Source organism: Nematolebias whitei, chromosome 15 (genome assembly GCF_014905685.2).
Source record: "Nematolebias whitei isolate Nwh7 chromosome 15, NemWhi1, whole genome shotgun sequence".
NCBI lineage: Eukaryota > Metazoa > Chordata > Actinopteri > Cyprinodontiformes > Rivulidae > Nematolebias > Nematolebias whitei.
The window spans coordinates 40,378,226-40,390,678 of NC_056512.1; the positions used below are offsets into that span (position 1 = coordinate 40,378,226).

General features: G+C 41.3%; 1 protein-coding gene across 1 annotated transcript in view; it reads right to left on the reverse strand.

The window, feature by feature from the left end:
• cyth4a (cytohesin 4a) overlaps positions 1-12,211 on the reverse strand; it is a 12,786-nt gene extending 575 nt beyond the window's left edge. Inside the window, exons 1-12 of the mRNA XM_037688688.1 lie at positions 12,172-12,211; positions 11,478-11,560; positions 11,188-11,252; positions 9,230-9,296; positions 5,502-5,620; positions 3,969-4,049; positions 3,704-3,816; positions 3,299-3,447; positions 1,623-1,734; positions 1,447-1,523; positions 1,301-1,372; positions 1,053-1,201 (exon numbers count right to left, since the gene is read on the reverse strand). Coding sequence (XP_037544616.1) covers positions 1,053-1,201; positions 1,301-1,372; positions 1,447-1,523; positions 1,623-1,734; positions 3,299-3,447; positions 3,704-3,816; positions 3,969-4,049; positions 5,502-5,620; positions 9,230-9,296; positions 11,188-11,252; positions 11,478-11,560; positions 12,172-12,211 — 1,127 coding nt within the window. The remainder of the gene's footprint in view (positions 1-1,052; positions 1,202-1,300; positions 1,373-1,446; positions 1,524-1,622; positions 1,735-3,298; positions 3,448-3,703; positions 3,817-3,968; positions 4,050-5,501; positions 5,621-9,229; positions 9,297-11,187; positions 11,253-11,477; positions 11,561-12,171) is intronic.
• Positions 12,212-12,453: the final 242 nt, after the last annotated feature.

Sequence of the window (12,453 nt, forward strand, 5' to 3'; positions counted from 1 at the left end):
ATATATATATATATATTATATATATATATATATATATATATATATATATATATATATATATATATATAAGTTTTACTTTGTTTACAAATACTTTCACTGTAGAAATACAACAAGAAGTCTTCAGTTCCTTCAAGAACTTTGTTCTCTTTGAAAGCTGCTTCAGCTACTAGAAGTATTGTCTTCTTTTGTAACCTTTAGCTTTTAGCTAGCATTTTGAAACTTTAAGATTATAGCTTCCATCCTTCCCTTCATCCATCCATCTACTCATCCATCCATCCCTTCATCCATCCACCATCCATCCATCCACCTACCTATCCATCCATCCATCCATTATCCACTCATCATCCATCCATCCATTATCCACTCATCATCCATCCATCCACCTACCTATCCATCCATCTATCCATCCTTCCACCCACCCACCCACCCATGCATCCATGCCCCCACCCACGCACCTATGCACCCACCCATCCATCCATGCATCCATCCGTCCATCCATGCATCCACCTATGCACCCACCCACCCATCCATCCATGCATCCATCCGTCCATCCATGCACCCACCCATCCACCTATGCACTCGTCCATCCACACGTCCATCTGTCCTGCATCCGTCCATCTATCTATCCATCCACCAACCTACCCATCCATCCGTCCATCAATGTACCCACCCACCTATGCACCCACCCACACACCTATGCCCCCATCCGTCCACCCATCCATCCATCCATCCACCCACCATCCATCCACTCACTCACTCACTCACTCACTCACTCACTCACTCACTCACTCACCCATCCATCCATCCATCCATCCATCCATCCATCCAGCAAATGTGGAAGGATGAGGTGAAAGTTTGAGCTGAGCTTATCAAAAATGTCTTTCCCTTTAAGTTAATGTGGGAAACAGGATTAACTTATTTATTCCTTAAAACTATTAAAACCAGGTGTAAAAGTTATTGTTTGCATATTAATCTACATTTGGGCTCTGAAGCTGCAGATGTAATATTTTAACATATATTTCATCACAGCTGCTCAGTTGGCTCCTTCTCACCTGATTGCTTCTATCCAGTCGTCTCGTTCTTCTGCGCTGGCGGCGCTGAGCCTGTAGGACTGGTGTTTGCCCTGAACCACTCTGCCTTTGTTCTCCGTCTTGCAGGCCTTGATCTTTTGTCCTTTGGGGTTATATAACTCCAAGCAGAACTGTTTAAACACACACGCAGCACAGTTACGGAGGCCAGACGTTTTCTCTAGCAGTTTGTGAAAACTGTAAATGTTTCGTCGAACCGAGTCAAACCCGACCGTTTTCATGGAGTCCTGCAGCTGTCTGACACAAAGGTTCTCCAGAGGGATGATCCCGATTGGGTCTTTATCCTGGAGGAGAAAAATGACGTCAAACAGACTGAGGATATCTGACGTTTCTGCTCAGCAGAAGAAGGAAAACTTACTGTGGTGTATTTAAAATAGTACAGGCAGCTGTCTGTCAAAATGAACCATCTCCTCTTCCATGTTTTAACCCGACCGCCTGCGTCCAGGAGGAGAAAACGTTTAAAACGAGGAGCTGAACACAGTCTGACACTCGACAAACCACTCTGTTTCCTGTGGGGTCTCATCATCGTCTCACCCATTTTTAGGAGCCAACCCTCTCTGTCGGGATTAAAAAACGTCAGCGTGAGGTCATTCCCATCATCTTCTGGGATTTTGAAAGGCTCACTTCGAATGCTGGCATAAAGTTTCTGGAAACATTTTACAAGTAAATCAAATAATCTGGTTAAACTTTATTTCCTTAAAAATAATTTTGACAACAGACTAAAGGACGATAAATAATTTAGTGAAGCAAAAGCAATACGACAAGAAAATGGCTTTATTTGTTAGAAGAAGACGCTTTATAAACTCCAAATGCCACAAAACTCTCCCTGCATTTGGAACAAAGTTTCATGTCCAGGTTCACAGATTTGTCAAACTCTTCAGTTCAACACTTCATGATATCTACTCATTTTCATTTATACTAAACAGAAACATTCACATGTAAAAATAACAATTTAACATTATTTATCTGAGGAGCAGACGGCTTTGAATTTAACTCCACCACAGAACTCTCATCTTGAGCAAGCATGAAGGTGACAGTGGAAAGGAAAAACTCATAAAAGACAAAAATAACACCAAGATTTTTAACATTAGAGCTGGAGGCCAGATTAATGCCATCCAAAGAGAGTGAAATACTGAAAAATGTATTCCTAAGAAGGTCCAAAAACTAAAACCTCAGTCTTGTCTGTATTCAAAAGAAGAAAAATTAGCATCATCCAGGTTTTTATGTCTTTAAGACATGCTTGTATTCTAAGTAGCTGATTGGATTCATTGGGTTTCATGGACAAATATAACTGTGTATCATCAGCATAACAATGAAAATCTATCCCAAGCTGTTTAATAACATTATCAAGTGGAAGCATATACAAGGCAAATAATAGTGGTCTAAGCACTGAACCTTGAGGAACTCCATGACTAACTTTGGTGTATGATGAAGATTTATTATTAACATTTATAAATTGGAATCTGTCAGATAACATTGATGTCGCACGAGACTGTTGCATCAGAGACACTGAAGACACTTTGGCTGAGCCAATCAATTTTATATTACAACTATAATAAAGTGTAGGCAATACAACAACGCCATGGAGTGAAAAAAAATATTTTCCTCACTAGTATGGAGCCATTTCTCTAATAAATAGGTTGAGTGTCGGGTTTCTTTTTAAGAACATCCTGCTTCAGTCTGCTGGTGGAAGCAGAGTGGACACAGTATGAAGGGGCATGATTTCTTCTCTTCTGATGAGCTTTCGTTTACAGCGAGTCGCTCCATCCTGAACGATGGACCCACAGAACATTATCAGAAAGTCCGAGGCTTCGATGTGCTTAAAGAAAACAGCTAAAGGTTTATTTTCGCCTGCAGCCAAATTCAAAGGTGGAGCGATAATTTTCTTGTCTGCATTTGTTGTTTATTTGTTTATGTGTATGCGCGCACTGTTAACAATAGATCTCATGAATTAGCAAGCAGGTTTTAATGAGACTTTTAGAATTTAATCATAGGCTTTACATCCTCAACTGACCTTTTGGTGTCAATCTCATTCAAGATGGACACCTCAGCTAATCCACATTAGTCCGCATGTTTAACACCATTAGTTGTATGTATTTTATTGCCGTTTAAAACTTATGCAGATGACGTGAACCAGCTTTGACTGCTCCCACTTTACATTCCTGACCAGTATGAAGTGAAAGCCAAATTAATGAGGTGAATCAGCTGACCGTGAGCAGCTCGGTGGGCAGGTCCTCGCCGTGGTTAATGCCCCTGTTCATGGAAACGAACCGCTGCAGACTCGGCTTGTCTTTCACGTTGGGGTTGTGCAGGCTTGTGTTGAGCATGATGATGGCAAAAGACAGGATGTAGCAGGTGTCTGTTGCAAAAAGCCACAGTTTAGTTTTCTCTTCGCCTCAGCTGGAGAATGGCAGCCATTAAAAATAATGACTTTCTGTAAAACGCAGCCAGAGCCAAAGTAATTATACTGGGGAAAAAATCTATTAGTTTGAGCTGGAAAGGTAGAGATGAGACTTTTCCGTGGCTTTTATCTCACCGTAATGTGTCTCGTAAAAGATGTTCACATTAAAGACTCAGAAATGGTTTTAATTGGACTGCATGAAGTCACCTCTTACCTGTGGATTGGAAGACCCCTGGGTTGCAGTCACAGTATCGAGCTGCAAAAGCCTCCATCATCCTGTCAATCTTCTGCGCCTCTCCTGGGAGGCGAAAGCTCCACAGAAACTGCCTGCCAGGGAGCAGAAATGTAAAGAAAAAAAAAATCATAAATAAGCACTTAAAGTTGAGCACAAGCTGCTAAGTGGAAGCAGGAAGATCTCTTCTCCACCAGAAAAACGAGCGTAAAGGTAAAAGTGTCTTAATGTGTTGATTTTCACAAACCTCAGTGCCTGAACCAGATTCAGATCGGAGAACTCGTGCAGACCCACGAAGGCTTTCAGTACCTGCAGATGCATTTCTTCTCTGTGTGACATTTAAAAGCAAAGAATAAAACCTACAACTGACAGCACGCAGACTCCGAATGAAGTCTAAAACCATTTGAAAGGGGAGGAACTGGATTCTGCAGCTGCCAGGTGTAAACAGGTATGAACTGAAGGACTAACATTCCTCGAAGGAATCTCCATTTCATGACAGAGATTTTCACTAAGACCATCTAATACTGAGAAATAATGGACTCATCGGTGAATCGGGTCAAGCCTTGAAATTTACATTATACACAATCTCAGGCAATACTGCAACGATTGATTAGTTCCTGCAGTAGGTGTTGCGATCAACTGTCAGCTACAACCACGCCAGATTTTAGCTCAGTATCTGTAAATGTGTCTGTATTAATGTGGATTAGCTGTGGCAGCCATCTTGAATAACTCTAAAGGTCAATCATTTATGCAAACTTCAAATGATCTCATGAGCTACTGGACAGATTTTTACTGAAACTAATCAGTTTACAAATGGTCGACTTTTGGAGTCAACCTAATTCAAAATGGCTGCCACAGCTGATCAGCCTTAGCTAACAAAAAAGGCTATGACTCAGTCAGATTTGACCAGAAAAACTACTGTCAATTTTGCTGTATAAGTCGCAGTTTTTTGCATAAATTAGCATGCCCTGCAACTTATACTGCGAAGAGACTTATGCTTCCCCCCCCCATATTTATAAACCAATTTTTGACTGAAATCTGACGATTTCATTCATTATGACATGGAAAATATTGAACACTACCATTTTCAGCCACTAGAGGGCCCTCAACAAATATGGCAAGCCAAGCATCTCATTAATAGGTAAAAGTGACTATTAATGAGACACTTGGCTTGCCATACCAAGCCGCCTCCGTCTTGCACCAGAATTCCTGGAGCAAACGTCAAATCAGCTTCATTTCACCGCGCCGAACAGGCAAAGTGCATTTATTAAGGAAAAGTTCACACCTTTGCTATAACGTCGAGCAAACAATTGTTTTTAAGTTTTAATCTTGTTAAATTTTTGTAAAAGCCCTCCCGTGCACGCGCCATTTGGCAGCCAATTGATTAATCGATTTTTGGCACACCGGCCCACATTTCCAGGTTGTCAGCAGTGACGCATAATAGATGCGACTTATACGGCGAAGAGACGTATTTATGTTTTTTTCCACTTTATTAGACATATCTGGACTGATGCGACTTATACGGCAGCAAGGTAGTGTCACCATAACACAAAGTAAGTTGGTTTAAAATTGTGGGTGGTCGGCCATATGCAATTCTTCGAAGAATGCAAAAAGGCCTTCCATTTATTTTGGGTTACAATCTGTTTCAGAGGGAAAATTAAATCATGTTTTAAAATATTTCAACAAGAGCTATAAGCTTTCAAACAACAGCTTCTCTCTCTGCTGTTTCTTTGTCTTCATGTGAGTTTTAGCTGCCTCCGTTTGTAACGCGTCGTCGTACCTTTCTCCTAAAAAGCTTCCGATGGCCGTCTTGTTCAGTCCCTCCTCCTTGTAAAGAAACTCAGCCACCGACTCTGCTCGCCATTCGAGAAAACTGTTTTCAAGCAGGTATTTAATTCCCTGCAGCAGAAAGACAGATGAGAAGGTGGATGTGAACAACATTTAATCCCTTCAATCAGAGGTTTGTCACGTAAAAAATGCTATCTATTAGTTTCAAATCAGAATTTGCATGTGTGTGTGTGTGTGTCAGCCTCATCTTGTTTAAACTTTTAATATTGCTTTAATGTTTAACTAGATATGTCACATGTGAAGAAAGTTTTTCACCTTTTGAGCCACTACCGTCATTACTGAGCAGCAGGAGCATGAGAGGCGGCTGAACTTTGCACGTTGACACTGCTTCACCTCTGAAGGTGCTCAGAGCCACACCTTCAGCTCGTCAACCTGAGCGTGAACTTCTGATAATCAGTTCTTCAAATCCCTTCCACTTAAAGACCTGCAGACCCAGCAGTGCTCGCAGGCCGACGCTCAGTTTTAACTGGGGGCCCAGACGGGGGAAAACGAAAAGAATAAGGCCGCTCTGGAGACGAGACGCCTCTGCACCACTTCGGGGAACAGGATGTGGTTGTTCTCGCTCGCGCTCTGTGCGGCTGTGGGTGCACTGTGTGCACTTCTGAATGTCACACTTCTCCAACCTCATCCGCTGAGCAGAGTTCTGCAGAGGGTTTGTCACTAAATGTCTGATCCAAACAAAACGAACGACAAATCCACGCTGTTTCAGTAAACACTGCTGGACGGACTCGCCTGGAGAAGCACGAAGCACAATCAGGAATGTTCGCTTCAACAGGTCCAAATGTTTTTAGCCTCTCAACCTCATAAATAACAGCCAAGACTTGTGATCACACATATATTTGGTTGAACTAGTTAAACATGGCTAAAAAGTAAAAGAAAAACAATATTTTGTTGACAGCTTGAACTCACAGTACTTTTTTGTTTATCGCTTTAATTTTTACTTTTTATAACAAGTATAGTAAACATATGCTATTATAAATCATTTAGACGTTTTGTTTGGTTTCTGCAGATCATCTGATCACCACTGATTCTGGTGATTCTGTGCTGCTTGTCCTGTTGCACCTCACGGCCGCCTTTGACACCATCGACCATGAGATCCTCATTTCTAGGTTGGAGCAGTGGGTGGGCATCACAGGGTCAGCCCTCAATTGGTTCAGATCCTACCTCACTGACAGATCCTTTAGTGTCTCCATCAAGGATTTTAGTTCTGCAGCGGTAGAGCTTAAATGGGGGGTTCCGCAGAGGTCCATCCTGGGTCCCCTCCTATTCTCTTTATACCTTCTGCCGCTTGGTGCTATTTTCCGGAAACGCAACATACCCTTTCACTTATACGCCGATGACTGTCAAATTTACTTCCCCCTAAGACACAATGGTACATGCTCTATTCAACCTCTGCTCGACTGACTGGCTGACATCAGGGACTGGATGGCTTTAAACTTCTTAAGTTTCAATGAAAAGAAGTCTGAAGTCATGTTATTCCCTCCCAACGACACAATCACAAACCACTGCATCGACCTCTCCGCTCTAACCCTGTCAGAAAAACAAAGAGTCACTAATCTGGGAGTGATAATGGACCCTTCCCTGAAACTTAACAATCATGTAAGCATGATCGTTAAGTCATGCTTCTTCCAACTGAGGCGGCTGTCTAAACTGAAGCCCATATTGTCCAAAAATAACCTGGAGAAAGTAATACCTGCATTCATTACATCTAGGCTTGATTACTGTAATTCACTCCTGTTTGGTATCAGTCAGACCTCCATTGCACGGCTACAACTGGTCCAGAATGCAGCAGCCCGATTTTTAACCAGTACAGGCAAAAGAGAGCACATTACACCAGTTTTGGCCTCACTGCACTGGTTACTGGTTCACCTTTGAATCCAGTTCAGAATACTCATGTATGTCTACAAATCACTGAACAGTGTCGCCCCCCCCCAGCTCTCTGATCTGCTACAACCGTATGTCCCACCACGTTCCCTGAGGTCAGCAGACCAGTTGCTCCTCACAGTTCCAGGAACTCGTCTTAAGCGCAGAGGTGACAGGGCCTTCTCTGTAGCAGGACCAAGACTCGGGAACGAGTTACCTCTGCTTGTCAGACAGGCCCCCTCCCTCTCGGTTTTCAAGTCCCGTTTAAAAACCCACTACTATTCGGTGGCTTTCAACACCAGATGATCTGTGTTTTGATCCTGTACACTCCACACTGGTTTGTCGTCATTATCTGCATCGTTTTTATGTCTATATTCTGATTTACTTCATTTTGTATATTGCTTTGTGTGTTACCTGTTGTTCTGCCTGTACAGCACTTTGGTTGGCCTTGTCGCTGTTTTAAGTGCTCTATAAATAAAATGGTATGGTATCATCTCAGATCATCCCAACTAGGTGTTTTATGACTCACACTGGAAACCTGACCCCAACTCTGGGAACCATTAGGTCACTTGTTTGAATCTAAATGTCCTCAAAACTGTTATTGGTTCTTCTTAGAATCAACTTTTAGATTCTGAAGCATTTTGTTATAATAGAATCATGTTTCTTTGGTGATGGTTTGATTCTGTTTAGACAAAAAAAATGGCTTAAAATTTCATAAAGCAAGATCTCACAAAAAATAAACAAATAAATAAAATCCTCTGTCTTTTTCCCGGCAGACGCATTTCTAACATCCTTCTACTAATATACCCACTGTCCCTCCTCTGGACATGTCCAAACCACTGTCCCACCTCTGGACATGTCCAAACCACTGTCCTTCATGTCCAGAAGATGGATAGTGGTTTTGACATGTTCAAACCACTGTCCCTCCTCTGGACATATCCAACCCACTGTCCCTTCTCTGGACATGTCCAAACCCCTGTCCCTCTTCTGGATATGTCCAAACCACTGTCCCTCCTCTGGACATGTCCAAACCACTGTCCTTCATGTCCAGAAGAGGGATAGTGGTTTTGACATGTCCAAACAACTGTCCGTCCTCTGGACATGTCCAAACCACTGCAGCTCCTCTGGACATGTCCAAACCTCTGTCCCTCCTCTGGACATATCCAACCCACTGTCCCTCCTCTGGACATGTCCAAACCATCTCAGTGTGTCCTCTCTATCTTTATCTCCCAGTTGTTCAACCTGTGCTGTACCTCTGATGATCTCATTCCTATTCTTCTCCATCCTTGTCACTCCTAAGGAGAACCTCAACATCTTCATTTCTGCTACTTCCAGTTCTGTCTCCTGTCTTTTTGTCCATGTCTCTGTCTCTAGACCATACATCATAGCTGGTCTCACCACTGTCTTGTAAACTTTTCCTTTGACCTTTGCTGACACCCTTTTGTCACAAATCACTCCTGAAACTTTTGTCCATCCACTCCATCTTGCCTGGACTCTCTTCTTCACCTCTTTACCACACTCCCCATTTTCCTGGACAGTGGACCCCAAGTTCTTGAAGTCCTGCACCTTTGTGAGCTCTGCTCCTTGTAGCCTCACTGTTCCACCTCCTCCCTCTCATTCACACACATGTACTCTGTCTTACTACGGCTGACTTTCATTCCTCTTCTTTCAAGTGCATACCTCCACCTCTCCAAGTTCTCTTCCACCTGTTCCCTGTTCTCACCACTGTACCTGATCAAATACAGGGTTCCATCAGTGAACTGATTATTTAAAATAAAAAAAATAAAAAAATCTTACCACTTTTGGGTCCATGTTAAATTTCTTTTTACCACGTAGGAACCTCCTGTTCCTCAAAACACTTTTACTGCAACAAGAAACATCAACACAACATTTTTTAGAAAAAAAAATGGTTAAAACCTTTTGATTGTTAATCTTTTATTGTTGTTTTTACATTTTCTATAAATTGTCTAATGTTTAAAGCAAATGAAGAGTTTTAAGAAGCAGTTTATATCAAAATAAACAAATATTTGATTATTTGGATCATATTGTTGCCAAGGTTTTGTGTGAAGAATGATGGAATAATAAACATTTGTTAATTAAACTAACTTTGTGAGAGACCATCTGCATGTTTGCTTATTAAATGTTATTTTTAAATCTGCATTCTGTTGCGTTAGTCCATATGAACTATTTTAGTCTTCTGGGTTCTGCACTATTCATATGAATATCATACAGCAATAAAGCTAATTTTCATTGTTAAACGGTTTAGTGTGCATTGCATCTTGGTTAGATTTATTAAATATAACTTTATTACTAAAACAGAAACGTTCTAATACTTTTCAGATCATTTTCTCACCAATAAAGGGTGTGTTTTGTAAGGTGGTAGTTTCGTTGAAGTTTTAACGGCGAGCAACTATGGTTGACATGCCGATAATACAGCTACTGATGCAGCTAAATGTAGCAGCAGCTAAATGTAGCACTGTAGCATGCAGGAGGGGGAACCAGAATGGGGTTAAGCTGAGCAGTCAACTCAAGAATGGGCGAAAAGACCATTTACTTTCCTTTAACTCTGACAATAAAGGTCTTTTCAATGAGGCAATAGCTGTGATTAAAGCCAACAATTTTAAAATAATAATTTCATCCATTTTCTTTACCCAATGTTTCCTTTTCAAGTTGCACTTTCCCCAGGGGTCATTGTGCGAGAGGTGGGGGACACCCTGGACAGGTCTCCAGTCTATCACAGGGACATATAGAGACAAACACTCTCATTCTCACCTAGGGACAATTTAGAGTTACCAATCAGCCGAACATGCATGTTTTTGGTCTGTCGGGGGAAACCGGAGTACCCGGAGAAAACACATGCAGTACGGAGATAACATGCAAACTCCACCCAGAAAGGTCCCCAGCCGGGATTTGATCCGGCAACCTTCTTGCTCTATTAACTGCACCACTTACCGCTCATGAAAAGGCTAGCAACAAGCTAAAATTAGCATAAGGTTAGCTAAAAGTTGCAGAATAATAGCAAAAAGCAGAAATTAGCAAAAAAGGTTAGCTAAAAGCTAATACTGGTAAGAAGACAAACAGAGCAAGTTTGGTGAAGCAGATGTTTGAGAACAGTGATTTTTAAAAGAAATGCAAGAGATTTTAATGTAGAAAATATTTGTAAATATAGTTACATATTTTAACAAATAAAAACAATAACCTAAAGTCTTAGCTTTTGTTTCTTGAACGAGCTGAACATTTTCATTTATGAATGGCACACTGAATGAATGAAAAGCTTAAAAAGTATCCAGAAAAAGTATAGAATTGTAAAAGTATACGAGGAAAATATTAATAAAGAGTCTTTATAGTAGTTTGGTATAGGTGTGTTTTGATTCTCTAAAAAAAACTTCTTACTTTGTATAAAATAGCCCCAAAATCTTAATAATATGACCCAAAGCACGATGTAAAGATTCTGAAAAAATAATTAAAGTTGACTAACATGATGTGAATAAACATGTTCTCATGATGAGGAATAAGCTCCTGCCTTCTGTGACGTGTTTGAGTCTCTGCCATCATGAAGCTCATCGAGTCACAAACCAGGAAGTGCTTCAGAGAACTCACATCACTTCCTTCATCTAGTGGAAACTACTTTACATCAGGAAAAAGTGGAACCAAGCCTTGCGTGTTGTGCAGGAGGCCAACTGGTCTCAGTGTTGCCCAGACCGACTGCTGAAGCTGCGCAGACTCCGATGAGCTGCTGTAGAAGGCGTACTCACTTGTGCTGCTTTGGTTGGAGGTTGTGCGTCTCGGGTTTGACGGGGTTGATCTCCAGCCTCAGCTTCTGCGAGGAGTTCCATGTTAGTGAGAGACAGAGGTTTGATTTTACGTCACTTGCAGCTGCCAATGCAGTGAGTCAGGGCCAATTTGCCCACTGCTTTCACAAGACAACCTTCACATCCTTTATGTTTGCGTCAAAAGTTGATGAATAAAAGTAGATTTTTTTTTTAATGTGCAGCAGAACATCGAGGCATTTTTATTAAAAACCTTGAAAGATTCAGCACAGTACCTGAATGTCATCCAGCAGCTCAGATTTATGAGTCTTGAAGCTGTCACCCTGCCTCCTCTCAGCCAGGGGCAGTTTTGGAGGAGCTATAGGGGCAACAGGAAAACAAAAATTGGGGGCTATTATAATTCAGACTGTATCCCTGCATGGAGCTTTAGTGCACGTTCAGCAATGAAAAATGCCTCGACAGCCTCCCTGACGCCCACGCTCATTCTCACCGACCAGTTCGCATCACGGCATCATCCTTTAGAGAAGCGATCAATGAATAAGGCTGAAAATAGTAGCTTGTCTTCCTCTTTTTAATGAGGAAGACTTTGGGACATATCTGAACCACTAAAAGTAGGTTTTACCCTCATTTGTGGAAGATTTTTGTCCAAGAAGACAATTTGCAGCATAATAAGTCAAGTTTTGTTCTAAAAAAAAAAAAAAAAAAACTAACTAAACAAAACAGGAAATAATTGTGTGTCAAAGATCTCAAATGGTCAAAGCACAGCTGATGTGACACTTCTAGGGTCACAGTTTTACAAAAACGTTATAATTAAATAATCGAATCACCATAAGCAGCAATGAAAAGCATTGATTTGAATGAGATCCAAACAAAACAAGACAGATAAAATGCTCTGAAACACTTTTGCTGTTGACTTGACAAGCTGTTCTCGACAACTTAATATTTGAAAGTTAAAGTTTGATGTCGTACCTTTCCCCCAGAGGAAGCTGTCTCTTCTGCTTAAAGCCATGTTGATGTGTCGAGCGACGGACTGACGCTGCACAGGAAACAAACTGAGAGTCATATTTTGAAAAAGGGCCGGCGCTGCCATCCTGACACTCAACGGTGACACTGAATCCTGATGACGTGCAAAAATACTCTTGCAATCTTATTCTTAATACAGAATTGCACAACACTACAATTAAAGAGCTGATGTATGTAAATTTTTTACTTAAACAGCATTTTATTCTGAAGGTTTGGTAATTTGGTCAT